This window comes from Misgurnus anguillicaudatus, chromosome 19 (genome assembly GCF_027580225.2).
Source record: "Misgurnus anguillicaudatus chromosome 19, ASM2758022v2, whole genome shotgun sequence".
NCBI classification, from domain to species: Eukaryota; Metazoa; Chordata; class Actinopteri; order Cypriniformes; family Cobitidae; genus Misgurnus; species Misgurnus anguillicaudatus.
Window position 1 is genome coordinate 45,663,605 of NC_073355.2, and position 27,474 is coordinate 45,691,078.

The 27,474-nt window shown below is 37.5% G+C and overlaps 2 protein-coding genes and 1 long non-coding RNA gene across 4 annotated transcripts in view; 2 read left to right on the forward strand and 1 right to left on the reverse strand.

Annotated features, from left to right (window-relative positions):
- The window catches only part of LOC141351196 (uncharacterized), a 42,008-nt gene that overhangs the window by 9,738 nt on the left and 4,796 nt on the right, over window positions 1–27,474 (forward strand). The window lies entirely within an intron of this gene.
- LOC141351195 (uncharacterized) lies at window positions 1,485–27,474 on the forward strand. Of its 2 annotated transcripts, XM_073857765.1 has the most exons (11): window positions 1,485–1,578; window positions 1,685–2,023; window positions 2,754–3,101; window positions 4,645–4,746; window positions 4,846–4,938; window positions 5,051–5,101; window positions 8,865–9,071; window positions 9,737–9,820; window positions 11,619–11,717; window positions 23,360–23,443; window positions 27,311–27,472. In XM_073857765.1, exons 1-11 carry the CDS (start codon window positions 1,500–1,502, stop codon window positions 27,412–27,414), a joined length of 1,590 nt encoding a protein of 529 aa, XP_073713866.1. In that variant the 5' UTR covers window positions 1,485–1,499; the 3' UTR covers window positions 27,415–27,472. The 2 variants fall into 2 exon arrangements, with proteins under 2 accessions (XP_073713866.1, XP_073713867.1); XM_073857766.1 differs by lacking the exon at window positions 23,360–23,443 and having other exon boundaries at window positions 27,311–27,474.
- LOC141351197 (uncharacterized) lies at window positions 5,790–8,852 on the reverse strand. Its single transcript, XR_012359435.1, has 3 exons — window positions 7,674–8,852; window positions 7,536–7,601; window positions 5,790–7,462 (listed from the first exon to the last, which is right to left on the reverse strand). It is a non-coding gene; the product is annotated as an uncharacterized lncRNA (long non-coding RNA).

The window sequence follows — 27,474 nt, forward strand, 5'->3', positions numbered from 1 at the left end:
GAATCAAAAAAATACGTGACTATATAACGAAATTTCGTGAGACTGGGCTGGGTTTAACACACTTAAGTCGGGTACACACCAAAAGATAATCGGGCTGGTTTGGGGCCGATTTCCGGCCTTCCGACAGTCCTGGCTGTGTCCCGAGTATCGCGAGGGTTTCACAGATTATCTTGTCGGATTGTCCCTTCGTGTGAGGTGTGTTGGGGGTGTCCGAACCTGCTCGGAAGAACGTCGGAGCCGCGCCGATCGCGAATCGTAAATATTCAACATGTTGAATATTTACGATCAGAAATCCTGATGTGTGTGGGGAATCCCGAGGACAAACGCGAGCAAGCTATTGAGATTATAACGTGAAACGAAACCATATCCAATCAGAAAGCGAGATGAGGGAAAACGGAAGCAGTCATGGTGCAGCACAAAGGCCGCTTCTCAATCCGTAGGTCGCATTTCCAGGCTGTATATACGTCATTAAGAATATATTCAGAATATATAAAATTGGCTATTATTCGTTGTTCATCGTATATTGTTTTAATAAACTTATGACTTGTGAATGTAATGCTCAGTTAACTTGAATAAACCAGGTTTCATGACGTATGCAGCCTGCATATGGGACCTCCGCAGGCTACACCCTTCGGAATGAGAAATGGCCAAAGTGAAGTTGATGTGGACAGTAGAGATGGAGGATCAGCTTGTTGATTTGTGGCAACAGCACGAATGTTTATACAACGTGTCTTGTAAAAATTATTCCAAGCACTATCATTGAAATGTCTTCCTGCATATTGTCCGCCATGCTTGTTTTGAAGTCTTGCGAGATTTTGTGGGATTTCCTGTGTTCACTGTCGAGACTCTGATTAAAAATCTGTTTGTGTGTGGTGTGCTGTCTTTAACACATAATGGCACACCACACACTATAGGAGCAAAACGGATAAATCTAGGATTTTTTATCCTCAACTTTGTGGTCCATCACATTTTTAAAATCTTATAAGATGTAAAAAATCTTCTGGTGTGTACCCAGCATTATTCAAACTGTACCGTGAGATGTCAGATCCACATTTAATATGTCTTGTAAATATGTTTTAAGTACTTTAAAATAGTATATTTGTAAATGTTATGCATAACAAATGTGTTTTTACTTTCACCAATTTTCTGTATGGCTCTTATTTACTGTAATAACATTTGAAATGCATTTGCAAGGTTTAGAAACATATGCAAATACTAAACTTTCTTTATAAATATTATTTATTTCTGAATGATGCCCTTTAAGCAATTATTACTAAAGAGATTATTCATATTTATGCGGGATTTCTTCTGCTTTTATTTTGTGTCTTTTCTGACTGGGTGGGCCAACCTTCAATTTGATTGGGCAAGTGCCACCCTGGCCCTTATGTACCCTCACCACTGCTTTAACGTATTACATCCTAATATCAGCAACATCAGACAATTAAATTATAAACAGTATATTTCTCCATATGTAAACAGGTTTCTCAGCTCTACACATCATGGTGTTGATTCTCTGTATTGCTGCATGTGGATCTGCTTTTCTGTTCAGCTCTCTCATCTACTGCACATCAAGTACAGGTATGTTTACAACAAATATATTCTTCATTTCAGTGCTTTATTCACATGAGCATAAATAAACAAAAACATTTCTACCAAATAAAATTTTAATTCAAATGTTTTTCAGGGTTCATTGTGGAAGGATATTTTAATCAGAGAGGTTCAGTGGTTTTGCCTTGTTTTGTTGATCCACAATTCATGCGGAAAGGACTGAAGGTGAAATGGAGTAAATCAGGATTAGAGAGTCCAGTGTGTGTGTATCAAGATGGAGATGATACACCAGAGATAGAGCATCAGGATTATCAAGACAGAGTAAAATTCTTTACGGAGTTTATTTCTAATGGAAACCTATCGCTCCTGTTGAAGAATCTGACAGCTGAAGATGAGGGACAATACACATGTACAGTTTACAGACAACAGAGACCTGTATTTTTAGTCCATATGAATCTGCTACAGAATGAACAAGGTAAGTTGAAAGGAGAGAAATGCTTTTGCTTCACTAATGTAAGGTGTGGGGTTTTAAGCAACAGAGGATTCTGGGATGTAGTAGTACCTTTGTGGTAGTAATATAAACTGTTGCCAGTGTGTATGACCCCAGTGATAGCTTTTAGTACCATCTTTTTGAGCATGTACAGTAGTATCAACAACTATAAATGGTTTAGGAGGAGGAGGCTCTCAGGAGTCAACATCAAAATAAAAGATTTTAATGGAATATGGAAAAAAGACCATCAGGTCAATTAATTTTTTTATCTGACATTTTTTATGAAGTTCATTATATATTACTAATGTTCGGAATACACTGGTTGGACGGACAGCACCACAGTGGAGTCTCACTGCTGATATTTCACCTATTTAATTCACTCATTTTGAGTTGCGTGTGTGCGTTGCCTCTCCCCTGCGTGCTTCATTAGCTCAGCACAAACATCTGAACAGTGAATTTTCCTAAAAGAGCAGCACAACTCTGAACTTGCATTTTTTTTTAAAGACAGCCGTTCCCTAGTGTCACGGTCAGGTGATAAATGAACATTTTCACATTCATTATAAGGCCTTATAATGCTTTAAATAACATAGTTTATAATATAATCATAATATAAGACATTTTCTGCATGCACCGCACCTTTTGTTTTGTCTTCCAAACATTAATGTGCAAACAAGATATGTTTTTGCCTTGACATAAATATTACTTTCAATTTCAGAGTTCACTGTTGAACATTCATGTGATCTGGTGGTTTTTCCAAGAGATTCAGTGGTTCTGCCCTGTTTCATTGACCCATCTATAATGACAGAAGATCTGGAGGTGGAATGGAGAAGATCAGACTCACAGACTTTGGTTAATTTGTATGAAGTTGGAAATATTAGATCAGAGGTTCAGCATCAGAATTATCATGATAGAGCTCATTTCTTCACTGAAGACATTCAACTTGGAAACTTCTCCCTCAAATTAAAGAATCTGACAGCTGAAGATGAGGGACAATACACTTGTGAAGTTAAAAGCGGGGAGCATTCTGTATTTTTAACTAGTGAACTGGTACCAAGACAAATAGGTAAGAATATAATAAGATATAAGATTAAATAATAAAAATGGTAATAATAAACAACATTAAATGACAATTAAATGAAATTAACTGTTTAAGAGATTAAGATTAATTTATCTTTTGTCCTTGGGGGCAGACTGCATAGATGTATTCATATGCAGGATAATATGTGTGTAAACCAGAGGTACTCAACTTCAGTTGCACAAAAATACAAATTCCCACAACCGTTTAAATGGCGTAGAACAAAATGCATTGCAAAGAATTTTGACCAGTGCTTGAGCTCTCAGAGGGGTCTCCAGGGTGGGACTAGAAATATAAATGTTGCTTAACAGCATTAAAAGTAGTTCATTGGCTTGTAATCAGGACAACCACTTCAAGTGCTATCTTTAAAGGTGCTACAGTATACAGCACTGTAGATAGGTGCTATAGACAGTTTCATCAGACACTTGCGCATTGCAAAGGTTCTACGCCTGGCTCCAAGTTAACTTTCGGTCTGTGTTTGTTTAATGGTCTGGCTATGGCTAAACTTAAGTGACCTCTGGAACAAATACCTTGTCAAAAATAAAGGTGAGCAGAGAGGGTGAGTGTGTCCAAAATCTGTAAGGGTGCACTCACATAATCTAAACTGCGCTTGGGCGCGTTTGACCCCCAAAGCCTAGTTCGTTTGACTAGTGTGATGGCTCTGTCCCGCAGAGTGCAGTGTGATAGCTAATCGCGTCAATTGCGCGACCACTCACCTCATCTGCCTTCGTTAAAACCTTATAATGCGCACAGCGGGGTTTGCGTGAATGTCTACACCGCACTCACGACAAATCAACTAAGCAATATGATGGCATGTGAGAGGGCTGTGTGTCATCGTGCAGCAAATGACTCTGAATAAAAAACACAGACTTGGGTTGGGTTCCAGCGATGGGTTCCAGTGTTAAGAGAGCGTGTTACTTCCTGCTTTGTTCTAAACAATCTCATTCTTTAATAATTAAAGCGTGCCCTGGCTCGGATCGATAAAAGTACAGTGTAAGTACGTGCATCTGGGGGAATAGGGAGGGGGGGCAATGCTGGGGCATGGTTTGGTTTGGATAATGTGAGTGCACCCTATATCTCCTCCGAAGGCAGCATTCCAAGGCATAAAGCCTGCAAGGCATGTTTGCTTTAGTTCCCGACGTGTCTGTCCATAGGGAATGTGATTGCTTGAGTCCACACGTTTTGAGTGCATTTATAGTGACATGTGGTCAAGTCACCTTTATTTTAAAGCATCATATATTACAGATCATTGATCATTTTCACACTTGATCAATTTCAAGTTAGTGAGCATTTAAAGATTTACCTGTATGCCTATAAATCTTAAATCTGATTTTTCATTATATGAACCGAGAATTAAACACTGTGTATATGAAAAAAGTGATTCAATTAAACAAAATATTATTACTCAAAGAAAACAAATGATTTATTATTGTTTAATATCAAAACAATAATTAAGAAAATATATACCATTGTTTAAACATTAATGATAAAAATCTTACTTGCACACTAACATTCTGTATTGTATGTTTAGACAGAACTGCAGCAAAACCTTTTGAGCCTCTTGGATATATTCATATGTTTCTTCCAAATATTATTATGTTTGTGGCGTTTGTCCTGTGGGGTCTGACAGAAGGTGAGTGTTTCGTATTTATAATCCCATAATTTCAAAATCAACATTATTATAGCTATAGTTATTCTATATAGTTATTCATTAACACATGTGATGTTACAGGATTTCTGTATGAGACAATCTTCTGCTGTGCTCTTTGTCTTCTGAGGCCTTTGATGTTGATTTATGTTGCACCATACGTAAAGGATATTTCAGGTTTGTATTTTACGTAAAAAAAAATATTTCACATAATCCCCTTTAGTAATCTTTAAGTGCTGTAATACTTAACATGAAATATTCACTTATTTAAAATCTTTTCTGCTTACAGGTGCACCTGTTACAACTGAATTTGCCATTTTAACAATAGTTTACGTTTCAGGTTGGTGAATTTTTACATAAGATATTTTAGTGCATAGCAAAAGAAGTGTACAAGGACATACTAACACATAATAAAAGTTAACAACGTTACCTAGATCGGCCATTCCCAAACTGTGGTCCGCGGACCACTAGTGGTCCATGAGGGTACAGCAGGTGGTCCGTGTTAAGGCAAAATTAAATATAAAATAATATATTTTTTTAAGAAAAATATATATTTTTTTAAGAATCTGTTGTACTGATGTGATGACCAGTTATAGTTTTAGTGCCAGTAATCCTTGTAAACCTTTAGAGGTGCAGATAAATTCAGGACTTTTATTATGAGTAATATGAGGTGGTCCGCGAAAATTCTTTATTACAAATAGTGGTCCACACACACAAAAAGTTTGAAAACCCCTGACCTAGATGGCATTGTGAATGTTAACAATAACACACATCTGAATGCAACACTTTCTTGCATTTCAGCATTTTTTGTCCATCTTTCTCATGTGATTTTTACTTCATTGCCTAGTTCAATAATTCAGTAAAGCATCAATTATTTTATTTAATAATTTAGTGTAACATCACTAAACCCCTCCCTCTCTCAGTGAATTGTGGATAATATCATGCTGTTAAAAATTTCTTAAATCTTAACATGCAATTTTCACTGGAAGCTACGGAGCCCCTAAGAGGACATGGAGAAAAAATTAAATAAAGTTTAGTTTCGCGTGCGCACGTGAAAGCGAAAGTTTCATGTGCTCACGCGAAAGTTTCACGTGCGCACGCAATAGTTTCACTTGCACACGTGAAACTAAACTTTATTAAATTTTTTCTTAATGTCCCCTTCGGGCTCCGTAGCTTCCAGTGAAAATTAGATTTTTAGATTTTAAGAAAACTTTAACTAAACTTTAAATAAAAAAATTCTGCACATGAAGTTTTCACATGAGCACATGAAAGTTTCACGTGCGCACGCGACAGTTTCACGTAAGCACACAAAAGTTTCATGTGAGCACATGAAACTAAACGTAATTTTTTTTACTCCAATGTCACCTTAGGGCTCGGTAGGAAGCAAAGCCATCCGGGTACTTTAATGTTATTCATTACAACATACTACATTTTGGGATGTACTTATTTTATTTTTATACGCTATAGGTTTAGCAAACTTATTTTATAATTTTAATATTCAAACTTCAGTCATTTAAAAAACATCTTTGAGCATCATAATAGCATATATAAAAGTTTTACCATTCACAGTAATTTCTTCATGCTTTAAAACAGCTTGAATATATCTCCACACCCTTGCCTCTGTGGCACCCTGTGGTATTATTCCAACCACAATTTTACTTTTTACAAGGTACTATTTAGAACCTCTTAAAGATTTTGTAAACACCTAAATCTTTGTAACACCGACTACGCCACCCTGGGAATTGCACCCAGGGAAATATGAATAATGGCACACAGGTTAGTTCCCACAAAGATTCAGAGGAGACATGAATACAAAATAACAATTTTTTATTCTTGCAGAGTAACATCACAATTTAAATGTAATGTCTTGATCAAGAGACTAGTGAAGCTAGCTTCATTTTAAAAACACTAGATTAGGTACCAGACATCAACAGTTCAGATCGAGTCACCGGGAGGAATAAAGAAAAGCAAATCTCCACTTCACCACACACTTTAAATACAAATTTCTTTGGGCTCACTTCACCACACGTGTTTCAAAAAAACAAAAAAAAAACAAAATTACAAACCACTTAAGTGAACAATTACAAAAAAAAGAAATTTAAAGAAATTACACTCCTCCCCAGACCGATCGGACAGTTGAATAGAATACCACGCTCCACAAAATAACCAAAGAAACACTAAATTGTGAAACCAATATTAAATCAAATAAACAAAGAAAACAAAATAAATCACATCATCATTTATAACAAAATACAAAAAATAAAGTAAACACACTAGCACTCATTCCTCACGTAAACCATAATCCATTTACCATCCGCACACTATACACACTTTAAATTCACACGCGCGCACACACACACTGAACAACGTGTCCTTCTCACACTATACACACACTATAAGTCGCACACACACACACACCCACTTTAACTTACTCATACATACAACCACGCAAACCTCCTCCGGTTGAAACAATGCGGGGGTGCGCGACTACCCGCACGAACTAATACCCTGTCCCAGAGTTATTCCCAGGAGCAGGACAGCATAAATGAAGGGATGGACCAGGCGTCACAGAAAGGTATGCCGCCCAGCAGGTACGTAAACGAAATAGAAAAATGACGACAAACAAAACCAAAAAGAAGGGGAAGCTGGGTCACAATCAGCTACACAGTGTCATGGCCGTATACCCCCGGAGCGCTTTAAGCTGATAAAAGAAAATGACAGCATTAACGGTAGAATTTACATAATCGGCATGCGATAAGTCAGTGCATACCCACCTGATTATTTGAGAGTCGGCACTGCTGACATGTCAAAGGATGGACTAACTCCGCACAGCATGCATACTATATAAACAAATAGAGCGCTTACAAATAACAGCTCCCTTTAAATTAAATAACTCACAATAGTATACGAACCTGTGAAATAGAGTCCGCCTTGCTAACACCACGGCATGGCACGAATAATACAGCCCGGAAAGAATACTAAAACAAATGAACAAAGCGCATGCAGTCAACAGCTCATCGTAAATAAAACTAATTTATACACTGTGACCTACCCAAAATGCAGCAAGTCCCCACTCAAATACTCGTCCCAAACGGCTCACAGATCCACCAAGGAAACAGACCTTTAACGTCCAAAGTCGCAGCAGCAACCAACGGTCAACACGCTTAAACAACGCTGGAGACCTTTCTTTTATACAGACCTACACCCATAGCGCACCTGTCTCTAATTAAAGCACTTATTCAGCCCGTCTCTGGGTAGTGTTGCTACACCTCATTTAGTATATGCTGATCTATGAATATGCAAATTAGTCCCTGCCTCTACCCAGTCGCACAACTCAGACCATAAATATGAATATGCAAATTAGTTCCAACCTCTAAGATATGTAGATGCTTCATTTGGCAGTAACAGACACATACTTAAGTCCGGTTTTACAATGCATATATGAACTACACATTTGCAGCACTTTTTTTTGTAGCTAACAGGTTTGAGCATTCACACATTGCACATGTGAGAATCACAAAAGTAGAGCTGAAGCAGCATCCATGTGATCATTTTAGCGCAGTTTATGCAGCATCCATATATAATACCTATGCCTCGAACTACCGAGCCACTCGTTCAGCTGTGATGATGTGATTAGTTACAGGTTTGTGACCACATAATTATTAATATGACATCACATTAATTGACACATTCGTTTCAGTTTGCCACATGTTTATAATATTATAACCCTTGTGTAAAATGTCTTTTACCACATGTGATCACAAGTTTTTTTTTATTTCTTACTTCACAATCTATTTAAAATAGCTAATTAAAAACAAGTTTTGCAATATGAGATAAAGCTCCAGTATACAAGTTTGTCAATATATATGTTGTACTTCAGGAGCCAAAGCCGGTTTCTAGTTTCTCTGGATCCATTTAAACATGTCTGGGAAGAGAAATTTTTGGAAAGTCGTGTATGAAAAAATGCACGGCAGCTCAGCAAATGCTCAGAATTACTGTATAAAAGCACAACCATTGATACTGTCACATCTTTATTGGAATTAAGGTTTTATGAAAGACAAATGAAAGAGATAACTGATAATAATATTTTGCTTCTGTGTCAGTTTTTTTTAGACGTTCCTGGGAAACAGTTGTACATTTTACATGGCTTGACAAAGCTTTTGTGATAGTGATGTTTGGATTGGTGCTCCTGATCTCTCTAATTGTGATGTCTAGAAAGTTCGGATTTATAGATGTAGTTATCATACTTTTCCTACCTGTATTACAATTGACACTCATGTTCTTCACATTTAGAGCTGCAAGCAGAACAGGTAAGTAACTTTTTACATCACTGTTTTTCACTGATAGCAGCTGTAGCAGCAATGTTGTAAACAATTAGTATTAATTTCCTCAAACAGACATAAAGTTGCTTAGGTAGCATTGCACAAAAGATTTAACATTAGCGGTCGGCGTATGTTTTCAATTGTTTCGAAGGAAGCACTGCGCTTTTCAAAAACCCCAGCAGCTGGCCGTTTTCCGAGAATTGAAAAATGTTTAAATTTGGGTGAAACGCTCAGCTTGTCAATCTCACTTCTCACTTGGCCGTACAATCACAGTGGATGAGGGGCGGGACAAATATCACAGCAACTGGTGCATCGTGCAATAACTGATAAACAAAGCAGAAGTATTATAGCAAAGCGCACTACTGTCGGCATCTGCCGTATTTAAAAGCTTTGGTGTACATGCCCCCTTATTCAGGAGCAAAACATGAGAACAATACACTTAAAACCATTACAAGAGTGCCTATGCATGAGTCTGTATGATGCTCACTTATTTATTTAAGTTTATTTTTTTACAAATCCTAATGGAAACTAACGCACATCTTAATGCTGATTTTGTGCGTACCCACGTTTTATAAATAAGGCCACTGGTCTTACTGATATTACTTTGATGTGTTCATCTCTAATCATACATAAACTCTATTCTTCTGTTTCAGGTTTATTTGTCATTGTGCTTTTCCCTTTGTTCCTTCTTCTGAAATTTAACTGTTTGATGGACATAAAGCAGAGTAAGAAACGCTGTAAGTGATGATTTTTCTCTTGTAACTACAGGAACTAAATCAGTCTCTAGTTCTGATCAATCACTAAATAGTCCACTATTCAGTACAACAACATGATTAATGTTAGATTATTTCTGCAAATAGCGATCAGGGCATTTGAAGACATCAGAATTTTTGTTTTCCATTGTTTTGATTGTTTCTAAAGTTTTATTCAAATCACAAGTACCTGTTTATGTCACTCCGTGGTTCTCTTAGTATACAACAGCATGCCCACAAATGCGCACTCTTAAAAAGCAGCGCTTTAATTCTCTTCACAGATTAAAAGATTTAAATTCATAATTATTTGGAATGATGTACAGTACAGTATATGAAGAGTTTTGTTTCAAAACGCAATAAATCCATTTTGACTAGTTTGGGTAAAAAGGTGTTTTCTATACCAATAAAGTGACAAGATGAAAACCACTATTTTCTCTTACAAACTTTCACATAGCATCTTTAGGTTATAATAACATTAAAAATTCAAATCTATAATTTGATTTTCAAAGATTTATTATAAAACTGATTATTTTTTAGTTGATCGACATGACAACTTGGTCAATACTAATACCATATTTACAGGCACTGGATCAAAAATACATTTAATCAGTCATCACTCTCAAAATTAATTTAACAGGTCATCTTGTCAATGCTATAAATTAGATCACAGAATGTCCAAAATTTCCCTTACATTCAACTTCCAAATGTGCATTCATCTCTGCCATGTTATATTCATTTAGTTGACTAGTGGTATACACTAATTAAAAAAATAAACATTAATGGCATTAATCAAAACACTTACTTTGTCATATTAAGAACACTGTCATTGCTGCTGTCATCCTTGGGATGTCGTTGCTGAACATTTTGGACAGCAATCAGCTGTAAAATGTTTTGGTCCTGCTCGATTTTCAATGGCTTTGAGAAAAACAATGGAAAGTTTTTCATAAGATCCTTCTGGGGTCAATGTGTTAGCATGACAGAAGCTTGATGCTGTCTTGTGAGAACAAGCAACAGCCGACATTCTTCCATCTCCCGAGTGCCTCTCACATAAATTATTAGATGTTGATGGCTTACGTTTCTTCCCCATCACAGAAAACCACCAAAGGTTTATCAATGCCAACAAAAGTATTATTTTGTTTTTGTTTGTTTGTTGATCACAAAGTACAAATTAGATGAGGAAAACTAGGATTCTGTGTATTCAAAAGAATGGCATTATTGTTTACAATGCGTGGAATGGTGCGTTGTGATTTGTTGAGCAAATTTATTGCATTTTGCAGAGAAGGAGGACTGGCAGATATTGGATTTTGCGTAAAATTAAGAATTTACTTTTTAAAACTGACCTGATACAATACTGATTTTGGCGTTATTAAAAAAAGGCATTTATTGCGTTTTGGAACCAAACTCTTCATATAAAATCCACTGTCAGTTAAAAGCATGCTCTAGGTCTACATGTCATACTAAGGAATTATGTTTCTAACAACAGCTAGAGATCTGTAGTTCCAAACCCACAAATTTGCATTGCTGTTTGTGATCACTCATTGAAACGATAGTTTCGGGAAACACCTGCAGTGGTTGAATTATGCTGTTAGTGAGGAACAATAGTTGGCTAAAAAAACATAACATTTAATGTTTGGAGCATCATTGTTTTACAGTTATTGTGGTTTAGTTGATTTCTCTGTATACTTTGCCTTTAGTAAAAAAAGAGAAAAGAATAACCTGTTATGAACAGTTTATTAAACATGAAACTTTGTATTTTACTAAAACTTTTCCATTTCTTTTCCAGGCATAAATTTGTTAAACATTGCAGCATGGATTATGCTAATGTTTTTAATGAATGCATTGGTGATCTATTTCTATGTTACATCACTGGAAGATGATACAGGTACAATTTTAAACAAGGGTAGTTTCCTGGACAGGGTTTATCCTAAAGGTCCCGTTCTTTCTGTGTTTTTAAAGCTTTGATTATGTTAACAGTGCGCTATATAACATGTGTTTTAGGGGTGTCACGATTCTCCAAATCCTCAATTCGATTACATTTTCGATTCTAAGGTCACGATTCGATCCGATTCTCGATTTTTACATATTTTTTATATGGCATATAATTTAGACAAAAATTATATGCCATTATTTATTATTATTATTATAATACTTTAACATTAACATGCACATTGCACAACTCGCATGGGGGTTTCTGGGCTTCACTTAACGCGAGAGCTTGTAGAGAGAGGATTCCTTTTTGCACGCACATGGACTAGAGATGCGCGGTTGGCAGTTACATGGATCGGGCGGATGACGTGACGAAAAATAATATTTTAATTAAATTCGGGCGGGTGCCGGATCGACTGCTTATTATTAGCTGTGTCCTTCTAAGCATGCGACCTCTCTGCCTTTCATAGTGGCAGCCTCAGAAGTTCAAGAAAAGAACTGAAATGAGACGGTCTAGCCTTCTGAGGACCCAAAATTTGCGTCACCTGCTGCACACGCCCACTGCGCCTGTCAGCAGAAAACAGCGGAGACATTTCTGACTTATTAAAATAAATATGTAATCAGAAAAATATGAATTTATTTCAGAACATATGACACATTGATGTAGATTAATCTATTCAACAGCATATCAAATAATCAACCTAGAAATATACGCAACATAAACAGAATAATATTAACACAAAACATAACTTATAATACTAAAACAGTGACAAGAAAAAGTTTTCTAATAAATACACACTTTTATTTAATAAAGCTTTTAATTGTTTGGGATATCCTCGGCTGGATCCATTGGTTCTATCGTTTAACAGCGCGGAGAAATGAGGACGCATTTTGACACAGCTCTTATCAACGCTGGCGAAGGAGGTATACGTGGCAAACTCAAAAAAATGAAAATTAAAAACAAAGGAAATAGAATGTCAGAAAAGGGTTGCCTGGAATGAGTTTTACAAAGTGGTAAATCAGGATGACACCAGTGCAGACTATGTAATTTGTGCGTTAAATTGAGGCTATTTATTTATTTATTTTTGTGGCTGTGCTCCGATCGGAGACGGAGTTTACTGCTGATATTCTAGAGCTTTCTAGTCTCGCGGCTGTCATCAGCAGCGCCTTGCATCGCCCAGTAAGCGGATGGCGGGCAGGTGCGGTTTTAAAAACTGGTCAGAAACGTTGGTGCGGATGGATGGTGGAAATAATAGTCCATCCGCGCATCTCTAACATGGACTTAATGCACATGGACTTAATGCGCGTGTCTTGGACTCATAGCATCTGAAATAAATCCAGCATCAAGCAGCTGCGCTTCTCTCTGTCTCACGTGCAGGCGCTCTCGGATCTGTCCGAAGTCTGAACATAAACTAAAGTAGTAATCCTTATGTATGTGTTCAGTTTTATGCGTTTCATGCGAGCTGAGGCAAAGTATCATTTTGTTTAAAATATAACCCGCTGCATATTTGCGCCTCCCTCACTATCGCGCACATGCAGAGAGCTGCGCTCTGTCTAAAGTCAGATCACTAGGTAGTAATCCTGTTTATGATATGCATTTTAAGGAGTTGTAGCATCCCTCGTGTTTAAAATATGATCGCGTTCCGCTGGACAGATGTTTTTAAAGGCATCTCTGAGAGTTTTTTTCCTCGCTTGGCAAGCCGACCGGACGTGAAATGGGGGCGTGGCAGCATCGACGATCCCATTTTTTAATTCGAAGTTCGAAGCTGTGACTTAATTTCGATCGATTTCGATTTAAAATCGAAATCGTGACACCCTTAATGTGTTTCGTGTGTTCAGATTGTTTATGATGAAATAGAACGGTTTTGACTGAAATTTCGACATGCGGCTGCCCTGAGAATTTTCTGGTGTTTGTTTTTCATTGTTTTTTAATGGTGCACTGGAACAATCCTTCCTAAAATGCATTAAACTTTCGTTTACAAAGACGTGAAACTTACCGAGTGGTCGGGGGTGTTCACTGGTGTGCTCACACAAAAATCGCTGCAAAATACGCATTCCAACAGGTTTTATCGTAGTTTTTGCCAACTCCATTGACTTGTATTAGATGTGCTGTGAGGTACGGTATTACTCCGCGCCGGGAACTTTGTTTCTATTTTTGCAATTGGCAAAGGAGGATTATCGCCACCAACTGGGCTGGAGTGTCTATTATTCAAGCTCTCAGCGGAAGAATGTACGGGTGTGAGGCGTTTGGAAAAATAGGTCCACAAGTTTACAACGAATGCTAAAACAGCTGTTGGAAAGCATCTTTTGCAGCAATTTCTGCGTGAGCACACCAGTGAACACCACTGACCACTCGGTGAGTTTCACGTCTTTGTAAACGAGAGTTTAATGCATTTTAGGAAGGATTGTTTCAGTGCACCATTAAACCCATTGTAGAGGTGTGAGGCAGGGGCGGAGCCAGACATTGTAGACATTGGGGGCTTAGCCCAAATCTAGGGGTTTCAAAGCTTGGGGCCAATCCCATTTCTCTGTCTTACCCCTTCCCCCTACCCCTTAGTTTTGCACGTTCACGTGAGAGTAAGGGCTATCCCTATTCTTGTTTTGATCAAGGGGTAGGGCTAAGGGCAAGTGGTAGATACCCCTTAAAACCAAGAATTTCCGCGAGCTTACTTGAAACCAAGGGGTACCCAGAATACACTGCGCAACCGGCAAAAATGGCGGCCAGAGCGTCCAGAGAGTCCCATAAATGTAAGTATTTTCGGCTTAATAATTAATTTAAAAATTACTAACGTCTTGTTTTGTGCTCTACACAGTCCTGTTCATATATATTTGAATTATGTTCTTAATTTAAATGTTTTAAAATTTCGCTAGTTTGCTACGCTAACGTTACGTTGCTGATTTGCACAACATTCCCGTATTTGCTGATTTGCACAACATTCCCGTATTTCTCTAACTAGCCATGAATGAACTGCATGCTTGTCTACAGTTTTAACTGGCAGCCAGCAAACGACGATGTATGATGACGTAACCGTAACCAAGCGGTGTCTCATTTCATAGGGGTATGTTTTCACCCCTAGCGCTTAACACTTGGTTTTGAGGGACAAGGGCTATGGGTAAGACAAAGTGGTAGGGGAAGGGGAAGGGGTAAAACAGAGAAATGGGATTGGCCCTTGGTCCCCTGTTGATATTTTTTCTCCATTTACGGTAGCTTTATAAACTATTTTTTAATCTAAGTGTTCTCTGTATTGTCCAGTGTTGGGTGTAACTAGTTACTAAGTAATTTGTTACTGTAATTTAATTACTTGAAAAAGTAATGTAAGGGATTACTCTTATTAGGGGTCAAGCCACGAAGTGGCGTAGACACCTAGGGGCGGATTCCCGGACAGGGATTAGCATAATCCAGGACTAGGCCTTAGTTTAATTAGGAAATATAACTAGTTTTAACAAACATGCCTTACTAAAAACATTACCTGTGTGCATTTTGTGGCAAAACAAAGGGCACTGATGTATTTTAGGATTTGTAAGTTCAAGTTGATTTCAGTTTGAACAGCTCTTAAAAATATTTTAGTCTAGGACTAGTCTAATTCCTGTCCGGGAAACCGCCCCCTATTGTTTCTGTTAGTTTTCTTAATATTATTTTTCTTCCTCGTTCTTCCACCCAAAAGTCAATGGCAGCCCATAGAACAGTACGTAGGAAAGTTATGAAATTTGGCACACATGTAGAGGACAGTCTCAGAAGTTACTATAGCAACATTGGTGTGTCAACATTGGTGTGTCATATCCACTTATGTTCATGCTCATAACTTCTGACCCGTGAGTCCTAGAAACTAAATTCTTGTTTCCTCTGAATCCTTTGCTCATGATGATTCAATTGCACACATTGATGTCATTTGTGTCATGCACATCTTTCCGCCATTTTGAATTTTCCGTAACCTACTTTTTCGAACTCCTCCTAGACCGTTCGTCCGATTTGCATGTCCTTTGGTATGTAGCATCTAGAGACACCCCTGACAAAAAGTTATCAAAATATTTTTGATAGACCAATGCGTTCTCGTATACAGTGACAACATATATGTCGGCGAGCACGCCAAAACGGACGTGAGGCCGTATCTTCCCAACACTTTGGTGTATCGACACGAAACTTGGTATATGTCATTACAGTCATGACCTGAGGGTGCCTGCAACGTTTCGTCACAGCGCCACCTAGTGGTCACGAAATTCGAAAAATGCCTATTTTTGCTTATAACTACTTCAAACTTGAGTCTAAAATCATGAAGGTGGTCTTGTTAGATTCCTTGAGGCATGCCGAGTCAAACGATACCAAACGGTTTTCGGTCGGCCATTTTGGGTGTCGGCCATTTTGAATTTTCTCATTAAGTTCAGTATTTCACAAACAGAATGGCGTATCGCTATGAAATTTGGCATGGTTCATCAGTGACATGTTCTGAGCGCACCTATACATCTTTAGGACAGCGCCACCTAGTGGTCTTTGCTCTCACCCTGCCTCGCGCTATTGACTTATGATCGTCAATCACTGTTGGACGTTCGCCGTACACTTCTTGAAGCCGGCAAAGCCGAGCCCGCCGCCTTCATTTTCAAGCCGTGTGGATCACTGCCGTCGGAGCTACGAAACTGTACCTGCCGCTGGCATCTCGGATCCAAGCGGAAAAAACGTAAGAGAAAACGTGGCAGACGGGCAGGACTTTCCGTCAGATGGAGACTTTACGTGAGGGCCTGCTGCGCATCCAGCTCGTTATCATCGGCCAGGAAGTCGACTTACCGATCTGTGAGCAACGGGTCCTCGTTGGTTCCACATTCCCGTTGGCTTCGCCCGATTCTACCCCATCACAGTCCCTCACATTCTCATATCGGTGGATATGGTGCCGGCGGACGACAAACTGGTGTAAACCTAGATAATCTTCGCCCTGTGCTGAGAGCTCCGACCACTGTTTTTAATACGATTTCTCCACCCAAGATGGCTTTGATAAACGCTCGCTCTCTGGCTAATAAGACCTTCTTGCTGAACGACTTTTTTCGCGATCATCAACTGGATTTTTTATTTATTACGGAATCCTGGACTCAGGTAGGAGATCTTACTCCTTTTTCAGAACTGGTACCTAACGATTGCTCGTTTTTTAATTCTCCCCGACCACAAGGAAGGGGGGGCGGCTTAGTGACTATATTAAAAAAGTCATTATTTTCCCGTTGTCAGAAAGTCACTGAAAGAAACTTCTGCAGCTTCGAGGCTCAATTACTTCGCCTCGAATGGAAGTCCCCTATTATGATAGCGGTGATATACCGCCCCCCACATATGGTTCATAATTTTATTCTTGAAATCACAGAGCTATTAGGATACATTACAACAAACTATGATCGCTTTATTCTACTAGGCGATTTCAACGCCCACGTTTGCTGCCCTCTAAACTCCCTTTCAAGGGAGTTTTTAACTTTGATAGGCTCTTTTAACCTTCAACAATGGGTAAATGAGCCCACCCATATACAGGGGCACACGTTGGACCTAGTACTAACGTATGGGCTATCGGTTTCTGAGCTCACCATCTCTGACACTGTGATCTCTGATCACAAGCCAATAATTTTTTCTCTTTCACTTCCAAATTTAACGTGGCCGCGTGAAAGTGCTAAACTTTCTCGTGCCTACTCCTCCCATTTCCATTTGGATTTTAATGCCTTTTTTAATAATATGACCGCCCAGTGGTCTTTGGACAAGTTTGACACTGACCTAAATGCCGACCAACAGTTGGAACTGTTAAATAATTCCTGGATCACCACACTAAATGTGACTGCACCATTTAAAGTCTTTAAACCCAAACAAAAATCTGTAAAGTGGCTAACAACTGAAACTCGCAGGCTGAGGCAAGCGTGCAGGAAACTGGAACGAAAATGGAAAAAGGACAAATTGCAATCTTCTTTTGATTTGTTTAAGTCATCATTATTGGCATACCAGGCTGCTGCAAAAGCGGCTTAAGCAGCTTATTTCTCTAATTTGATCCTATGCAATAAAAATAAGCCAAAAGTTCTTTTTTCTGTTATAAATGCCATGTTAAATCCAGCTGTGAATTGTATACCTAATCCATCAGATGAACTATGTGATGACTTTCTGAAATTCTTTTCTGAAAAGATTGTAAATTTAAGGTCACATGTAGCAACTCAAAATTCATTGTCAATGTCAGCAGACACCTTTCAAACTTCTTGTGTATGGGACACCTTTGACCATGTTTCATCACAACAACTTTCTGAGGTGATAACTCTCCTTAAACCTTCTTCGTGTCCCTTTGATGAAATAAACCCTCGCTATTTCAAGCTGATCACAGAATCAGTTTGCCCTACATTACTTATTTTTATCAATAAGAGTTTAGCTACTGGTATGGTTCCTGCTGCTTTGAAACGGGCAGCTGTCACCCCTCTGCTCAAAAAACCTTCCCTGGACACATCTGTGTTGAATAATTTTCGTCCAATCTCTGTACTTCCATTTATCTCTAAGGTTCTAGAAAAACTGGTGTTACATCAATTACAGTCTTTTCTTAGCACTAATTACATCACTGAACGCTTTCAGTCTGGTTTTAAGCCTCTCCATAGTACTGAGTCAGCTCTCTTAAGAGTGTTCAATGATATCTTGGTTACCACTGATTCAGGGGACTCCATGATCCTAGTTCTCCTAGACTTAACCGCTGCCTTTGACACAATTGACCATCAGGTGCTTTTATCGAGATTAAAATCCCTAATTGGGCTCAATGGTTTTGTTTTAGAGTGGTTTAAATCCTACCTATCAGACCGTCATTTTTCAGTTAATATTGGAAACTTCACCTCTTCGGCTACACGTCTTGAGTTTGGCCTCCCTCAGGGTTCGATCCTATCTCCCCTGCTTTTTTCTCTATACATGCTACCGTTAGGCTCTATTTTGAGAAAGCATGGGGTCCTATATCATCTTTATGCTGACGATACCCAGATCTATCTGCCAATAAAAAGAGGAACTCCATTATCTACCACTTCATTGTTTACCTGCCTTGACGACGTAAAACATTGGCTGGCAAAAAATTTCTTATTTCTAAACAACTCAAAAACAGAGGTTATTGTCTTTAACCCCTCGAACATTTCTAAATTTGATAACTCCAGCCTGGAGGACCTGGCAGTTTATCAAAAAAAGTGTGCCAAAAATCTTGGTGTTATGTTGGACTGTCAGCTCACTCTTGATAAACATGTCTCGTCAGTAGTTTCAGCAAGTTTTTTCCAGCTCCGTCTGCTCTCCAAAATCAAACACGCACTGCCAGAAAAATCTCTTGAGTCGGTTGTCCACGCTTTTATTGTGTCAAGGTTAGACTACTGCAACTCTTTGTACAGTGGTATTTCCAAAAATCAATTAGATCGATTACAACTCGTCCAAAATGCAGCTGCTAAATTTTTAAAGAAAGGCCGCAAATACGATCACGCTACCCCACTTCTTCGAGCTCTCCACTGGCTGCTGATTCAGTACCGGATACATTTTAAAATACTTTTATTTGTCTACAAATGTTTGCACAGTCTGGCCCCAAGCTACCTATCGGAACTCCTACGACCATACAACCCCCCCCGAGATCTACGTTCTGGTAATCAAAATTTGCTTAAAATCCCCTCCACCAGATTAAAACACAGAGGTGATAGCGCCATTTCTGTTCCGGCCCCGAGGCTCGCGAACAGTCCGCCAATGCCCATCAGACTTCCTCCAGCCTTAGGTATTTTTAAGTCCCTAGTGAAACCCCCTCTGTTTTCTCTAGCCCTTGTGAATGACTAAATATAAAAGCCTGTTTTAATCGACTTGTGTAGTTTTGTGTATTGTCAACTGACATACGCAGTTGCAGGCATATTGCCTTCTGTCAAATGTATGTTGTGTGTTTGTCAACTGACATACACGGATTTATGTACTATTTACTGACATGGGTTCTGCCAAATTCTATTTTATTGTTGTTTTAATATATTACTATGCATTTGGTTTGTTTTATATGTTCACCTGTACAGCACTTTGGTCAGTCTGCTGACTGTGTAAAACGTGCTCTATAAATAAAAGAACTAGAACTAGAACTGGTCAGGATATGTAAATAAATTGTTTAAAATCTTTATATCATTTGATTAAATTGCCACTATGACATAAGAATTCACTCTATTGATTCCTTGGCTCATGCTGAGTCCGACTGTACCAAATATTTCTGAGTCAAACCTACTTCCTGTCGGCCATTTTGAATTATATTGAACACCTACTTTTTCAAACTCCTCCTAGAGCGCACGTGTGATTGGCTTGATTTTTGGTATGCATCATCTAGAGACACTCTAGACAAAAAGTTATTAAAAGCTTTTCGGTAGACCTATCCGTTGTCGTATAACGCATCAAAGAATGCGAGGGCTAGCACGCCAAAATGTGTTTGAGCTTGTATCTTCGCAAAACTTTTGCGTATTTATATGAGACTTGGTATATGTCATAACAGTAATGACCTGACCTGTGATTTCGTCACACTGCCCCCTACTGGTCACGAGATATAAAAAAATTTATATTTTTGCTTATAACTACTGCAAACTTGAATGTAAAATTATGAGACTGGTCTTGTTAGATTTCTTGAGGCATGCCGAGTCAAACGTTACCAAATGGTTTTTGGTCGGCCATTTTGTGTGTCAGCCATTTTGAATTTTTTCTTTAAGTTCAAGTATTTCAGAAACGCAATTGCGTATTTTATGAAACTTGGTATGGTTCATCAGCAACATGTTCTGGGAGGACTTGTAAACTTTTCGGCGCCCCCTAGTGGTCAAGAGATTTGAAGCTATATCTCTGCATCTCTTTATCGTATTAACACCAAATTTGGTGGGTGTCATCACAATCAAGACCTGAGTCACAATTTATGTTTGGTCAGTGCCCCCTAGTGGTCAAGTCATTTAAGGCTATATCTCTGTATCGCTTTATTGTATTTACACAAAATTTGGTATGTGTCATCACAGTCATGCCCTGAGGCACCATCTATTGTTTCGGCACAGTGCCACCTAGTGGTCTCAAGATACAAAAAAATTGCTATTTTTTTTCATAAAACTAATGCAAACTTATATCTTAAATCATGACAGTTATCACGTATGAATCATTTTTTGCCATGTTTGGCTTGACCCCGGATTTGAAGCTATATCTCTGCATCTCTTTATCGTATTTACACCAAATTTGGTGGGTGTCATCACAATCATGACCTGAGTCACCATCTATTGTTTTGGTCAGTGCCCCCTAGTGGTCAAGTCATTTAAGGCTATATCTCCGTATCGCTTTCTCGTATTTACACTAAATTTGGTGTGTGTCATCACAGTCATGACCTGAGGCACCATCTATTGTTTCGGCACAGCGCCACCTAGTGGTCTCAAGATACGAAAAAAATTGCTTTTTTTTCATAAAACTAATGCAAACTTAGATCTTAAATCATGACATTCATCACGTATGAATCATTTTTTGCCATGTTTGGCTTGACCCCGGTATCGCTGCTTGCAACTATATTTTTTCTTGTAATCGAATTACAGTTACTTCTGATGTAACTAAATACTGTCTATGGACTGTAGAACAATTATGTATACTATAATAAATAGTGGATTTAACATGGTTTTAGTTTACAATTCTCACTATTAACTGGTTGATTGTTAGCATTAATATTACTGAGATGTTGACTGTTTTTTAGTAGGCCTACTTAAATAGCACATATTAATGCCTGATTCTGCAAAACCTTATTCTACATCCTTAACCCTCCCCATTTATACAATTACTTAAATAAACAACTACTTTAGTATTAATAAGCAGTAGTTAGAGTATATTGAGGCAAAAGTAGTTAATAGTTAATTAATAGAGAGAAATGAACCCTAAAGTGGGACCAGAATAATTGATGTACTTTTATATATTGTTTCTTCGAGCCATTTCAAGCCTATCCTTGTATCATGTACTAAATAGGATTTAGAAAGTAATTAAATACTTTTTGGAGTAATTTGTAAAGTAATTTAATTACATGATTGAAGATGTAATTAGTAACTAGTAATTAATTACTTTTTTGAGTAACTTACCCAACACTGGTATTGTCATTTTGAAACTGCAACATAACAAATTTTGACAATGATACTTTAACTTCTCTTATCCAAAAATAGGCAAACATGTTTGCTGAAGGCTAATCCAGTAACTATAAAGCTACATAAGAATAACAATTTTTGACTTCATTGACAGAACAATTTCTCACCTGCTTATGGAAGCGTTTCTCTCTCTTTCTGTCTATCTGTCTGTCTGTGATCTCTCTCCATCCTCCTCTCTTCCTATTTGCACTGACATACACATAAGGATATTTTAATGTAAGAGATTGGGTATTCACATTTTATAACTGTCTATCAATGTATTTCTGAGGTAAAATCATTGCGAATTTCAAATGCATATGGACAAAACATACCTAACTAACTATATACTTTCTCACCTTCTTACTTCTGACGTCTTTAAAAATATAAATCGTATATCAATCTATAAAAAAGTATATATGCAACAATGAGCAAGTTTTTTCAAAGTTTTAATTCACTGTTATTAAATGTACTTTAAATACAACGTTACCAATGACCAATGAGGCAGACTAGACCAGAGCACCACAGTAAGTTAGACGTTAGCCATGCAGATAATATATCAGTTGACGCTATTTAACAGTATTTACATCACATAACTATAAATATACACTTAACTTACAGTAATGACGAAGGCACTGTAATAATAAAGACACTTTGAAAATGCGTTTACTGTGGGGAGATTCAGCATATTATTTTGCCTTCAACACACATCTCTTAGTCATTTTCAGTTGAGTGGGGGACCGGAGAGTTAAAGCTGAGTGCCGCCACCTAGCGTCCTGGATGAATTCATTTTACAGATCTGAAAAGATTCGGGGCTTGAGCCCCAAAAGCCACCCCCCCGCTCCGCCCCTGGTGTGAGGTGAAACACAAACACGCGGAAATTCTCAGGGCAGCCGCATATGTCGAAATTTGAGTCAAACCCGTTCTATTTCACCATAAACAATCTGAAAACAGGGCTTTAAGTGTAAAACACCCAACTTGTCCTTTAACTTAGCCTGAGCCGCTTGAGATTAGCTGGCGACTGACGTATTCTTGTGGGCGGAGTTTAGTCAAAAAATCTTATATTGACGTCATTCAACCAGGAAGTAGAGGGCTGTAGTCCAAGTGGACGGACGCTGTAGGCTTTGGGAGGGGACTTCTGATAAAGAAAATATATCGCCTGGCAATAAACTTTGAGTTTTATAATTTTACAGATATTATTTATGCTTTAACAGCAACATTACTCATTACACAGGAAAAATGTGACCATTAGCATATACCAGAGCCATTGTTTTGTCCCAAGGTGCACATCAGTATTTTTTGGAAGGTTTGTTTGTAAAAGTACTTAAATGTCCTTAAATAACTAAGGCCTAGTCCTGGATTAATCTAAACCCTGTCCGGGAAACTGCCCCTTAAAGTATGAAAATTGAGCTAAACTTGTATATTTAAGCTTTTAACTTAAGACTGATTCCCCCTCAAGTATTTTTATAATACATCTTCTATGTACAGATGTTACTGGATGGATCTGTACTACTGTATTTCTACATCTGCTGTGGATGATATCAGTGTTCTTAGGCACGATACAGGATTTAGGTATAGTATTGATTATTTCTTTAAATCATTTCTTTTTGACCTGATGGGAGGGGTTTTAGCAGACCAATCACAGCGCTTGCAGTCCGCATAAAACTGACGTGTTGTTATATTTTGGGTTATGGCTTAGGGTTCACGTCTATGCTTAGGCTACGGCATACAATTGATGCAAAAACATAAATTAAGCTTTACAAAGCAACGTGCTAATGAAATAGACTACATAACAGGGCCGGGTCTAGATTTTCCTTTTGCCATCAATAAAATGTATAGCCAACCATAAAAAAGTGGGGTCTTTTTACACAAATAACACCCCTTGATGTCAAACGCTAGTTTTATCAGCTCCGCCCACTAATGTCTGGTTATCTCACTCAAAGCACTGAAGTCTTCTCAGCAGTATTTAACTCACAGGAAAAGTACTACTGTTCTCCATGACGGTAACTTAAAGACAACGCATCTTTAAAATATTTAGAAAAATTTGCTATTAGTATTACTAAATGCTATTTAGTATTACATAAACGTTATAAAACAACACATGTTAAAATGAAACTTTTTTATAGTAAAACATCCCCAAAGTAGCACCTAATCCTTTCTTAGACTTACCTCAATATTTATTAATTCAAATACAACAGCCAATGGAAAGTCTGCAGAAGCTTTTAATGTGTTTGTTTTAGACCATAGATATATACATGTCGCCGGCTACGGCGGTTCATTGGGACGAATGCTTCAAATAAACCCGCCATCTTAAAACAGGGGAGCCCCTCCTCTTTAATGCATCAGGGTCAATGTAAGCAAAGGTGCAATGGAAATAAAATCACTATAAATCATCATGAATCCGATTTTCTAGGGGCTTATTTTGGTTCATTCCAATGGTCAGACATGTAATTAGTGCAAAGAAAAGTTAAAGCACACAAACTCAAAATCAAACTTTTACTGTAGTAATGAAGGACTGTAAATCGTATTATCAGGTGATGATGTATCAGTACTGCTAAAATGCTGAACATGTTACTGTTGAAGTTAATTAAAGCATGAAATAAATGTAGGCTATGTGTAAATCTGAGTATAATGTGGGTTTATTATCAGTACACTGAAAAAAATGATTCATTGAATTTAATCAATTTTTTTAAGGTAAGTGGTTGCAATCAATTTATTTAAGCTACATTTAAACAAAAATTTTATATTTTACTTTGCTTTACTAATCTTTTTTGTTTAAATGTAGCTTAAATAAATTGATTGCAACCACCAGAGGTGTAAAGAGTAGCTGAAACCCATACTTGAGTAAAAGTACAAATTCCTTACTGTAAAAATTACTCCACTACAAGTTACAAGTTGCCAATTTAAATACGACTTGAGTAAAAGTATTAAAGTAACCCAATTTAAAAGTACTCAAGTATTTTTACTCCTACTGAATGTTGGCTCAAAGATGCACTAGTCCTCAACACAAAGAGACATTGTAGGTCAGTGAAAACTAAGAAAGTTTATTTATGAGATTTTATTTCCTAATATAGAAAAGAAATCAAACTCCTCAAAATTTTGACCTGGCAGAACAAACACAGATTAAACATAGTCATAGTCTTTTGACAAAAATTGAATTAAGTTTTAGTCATATTTTTGTCATCTGAATTGATTTAGTTTTATTCAAATTTTATTCAACTAACGGTAAATGCCATGAGATTTTAGTCTAGAAATCTACATTCAATTTAATTTAAACCCATTTAATTTTAGTCTAGTGTCATTGTGTACTTGAATGTGCCATGCTGAAAAATATATAGCCTAACTTTGTGATATAAATATATGGTAACACTTTACAATAAGGTTCATTAGTTAACATTAGTTACATTACTCAACATGAACTAATAATGAACTGCACTTCTACAGCATTTATTCATCTTTGTTAATGTTAATTTCAACAATTACTAATACTTTATTAAAATCTTGTTAACATTACCAAATATTCTTATATAGGCCTATCCTAAAAAAGATGTAATTTTAATATTTAAAAAATTCCTGTAAACTAAAATTACACTAACAGAAATATGATAATGCATATTAAAAACGTGAAGTTGTTCATTTGAAAGATTAATTGTAAACACATGTAGTACGTAACACCACTATCTCACATTAAGTGCACTACATTTCTTCCGTCATGCATCCCTCTTTACAGTAAATACATTACATCATACTTGATTAAATGTGAGGACAGTGAAATTGTACACTTATTATCAATCTTATAATGTACTTAAGTTACTCGGGCAATCAGTACAGGACCTCGCTGGTTTATTTTGGCTTATATAGTAAGTTATAAGTCAAGTTATGTAACCAGCTCAGGTTAGCTGATACAGTAGCGTCAGAGTATATAAACATTTGTGCTTGCCTTTGAGTTGCGGGATGACCCTCCTGCAATCGCGCATCACTTTTGTTTTGATTGTAGCATCACATGTTTAACAAAGGGTCCCTTGACAGAAGCAAATGTGATATGCATCCATATGTTTGCTCTTTATCTCTTCTCTCAGACCAGACGTGAACTTTTCTCTACAGTTTATGACATACGCAGCACGCAGATGTCCCGCTACGGTGGCTCAACGCAAGCCATTCAGCGTTTGACATCAAAGTACCGCGAGACCAGACTTCTCCATATGCATTTGATTCGCTCTCGCAGTACTTTGATTTCATACGATTGTTCTGCGCAGCGCCAAATGAAGTCCCTCAGTTGTGTGTGTGCGTGTAACCTCGCGACCACAGATTCTATCCATCATCACCCTCTGACACTTTCGTCTCGTTTTTATTTGACGAATAAACAATGTAGCGAGTAACGTTAAGTGTTATTTCAAATGTAGTGGAGTAAAGAGTACAAATACCCAATCAAAAATGTAATTGAGTAGAGAGTAAAAGTTGCCTATATTTTTGATACTCAGTACAAGTACAAAGTAGCCCAAAAAATACTTAAGTACAGTAACGAAGTACATTTACTCGAGTACTTTACACCTCTGGCAACCACTTACCTTTCAATGAATCATTTTTTTCAGTGTAATGAACTAATCAAGGTAATCATTCACACACACACACCAGAGGTTGCGATAGACTTTTTCAATCTCCATTTTTTTTTTTTTGATGAACAGCGTTGTAAAGATTCCGTCATAGTCAATTATTATATCCATCATTTCATGTTTTAATGATAATAATTGTCATCCTTTCATGTTCATTTCTAATCATGAACTTACAGACGAGCATACAAGTTCAAAGGTGTTTATTTAGAGTTAAACATTTGATTCTTACCATTTTGGAATCCATTCAGCCGATCTCCGGGTCTGGCGGTAGCACTTTTAGCATAGCTTAGCACAATTCATTGAATCTGATTAGACCATTAGCATTGTGCTACAAAATAACCAAAGAGTTTAGATATTTTTCCTATATAAAACTTGACTCTTCTGTTGTTACATTGTGTACTAAGATCGAAAGAAAATTAAAAGTTGTGATTTTCTAGGCAGATATGGCTAGGAACTATACTTTAATTCTGGCGTAATTATCAAGGACTTTGCTGATGTAACATGACTGCAGGAGGAGTAGTAATATTACGCAGGGTCCGAAAATAGTTCCCTTGGTTACTTAAAGGTGTAGCAGAGGATTTTTTCGAATTTTAGAAAATAACCACCTTCTCCACTTTTTTAAAAAATGCAATTGCGCAACACTCCTGATTGACAACTAGGAGGACAAATAGTCTTGATGATCCCCCGAAAAAAGAAAATCCTCCGCAATACCTTTAAGTAACCAAGGGGACTATTTTCGGGCAGTGTGTAATATCGGTCGGTTTTTGATAAATCCCACAATTTCATTTGCTAATTTTACTTTTACTTGCTTTAATTTTTGTTTCAGATTTTTCCTATAGAAAGATTTTGTATGTGTTTGGATCAGTTGGTGTTGTTTTAATCATCGCTGTTGCACTGATGACTGAACTCATACTAAAAACAGGCAAGTAAACAGCAGTTTTTTGCTGTTAACAAAAAGCACTGTACACAGCAGTCATGAAGTTAAATCTA

Bases quoted from the DNA above. Each gene is read 5' to 3' on its own strand.
- LOC141351195 (XM_073857765.1), top strand. From the start codon at position 1,500: ATGGTGTTGATTCTCTGTATTGCTGCATGTGGATCTGCTTTTCTGTTC. The intron at 2,024-2,753 runs GTAAGTTGAAAG...TTTCAATTTCAG, and splicing joins TCTGCTACAGAATGAACAAG to AGTTCACTGTTGAACATTCA. The intron at 23,444-27,310 runs GTATAGTATTGA...TTTTTGTTTCAG, and splicing joins AGGCACGATACAGGATTTAG to ATTTTTCCTATAGAAAGATT.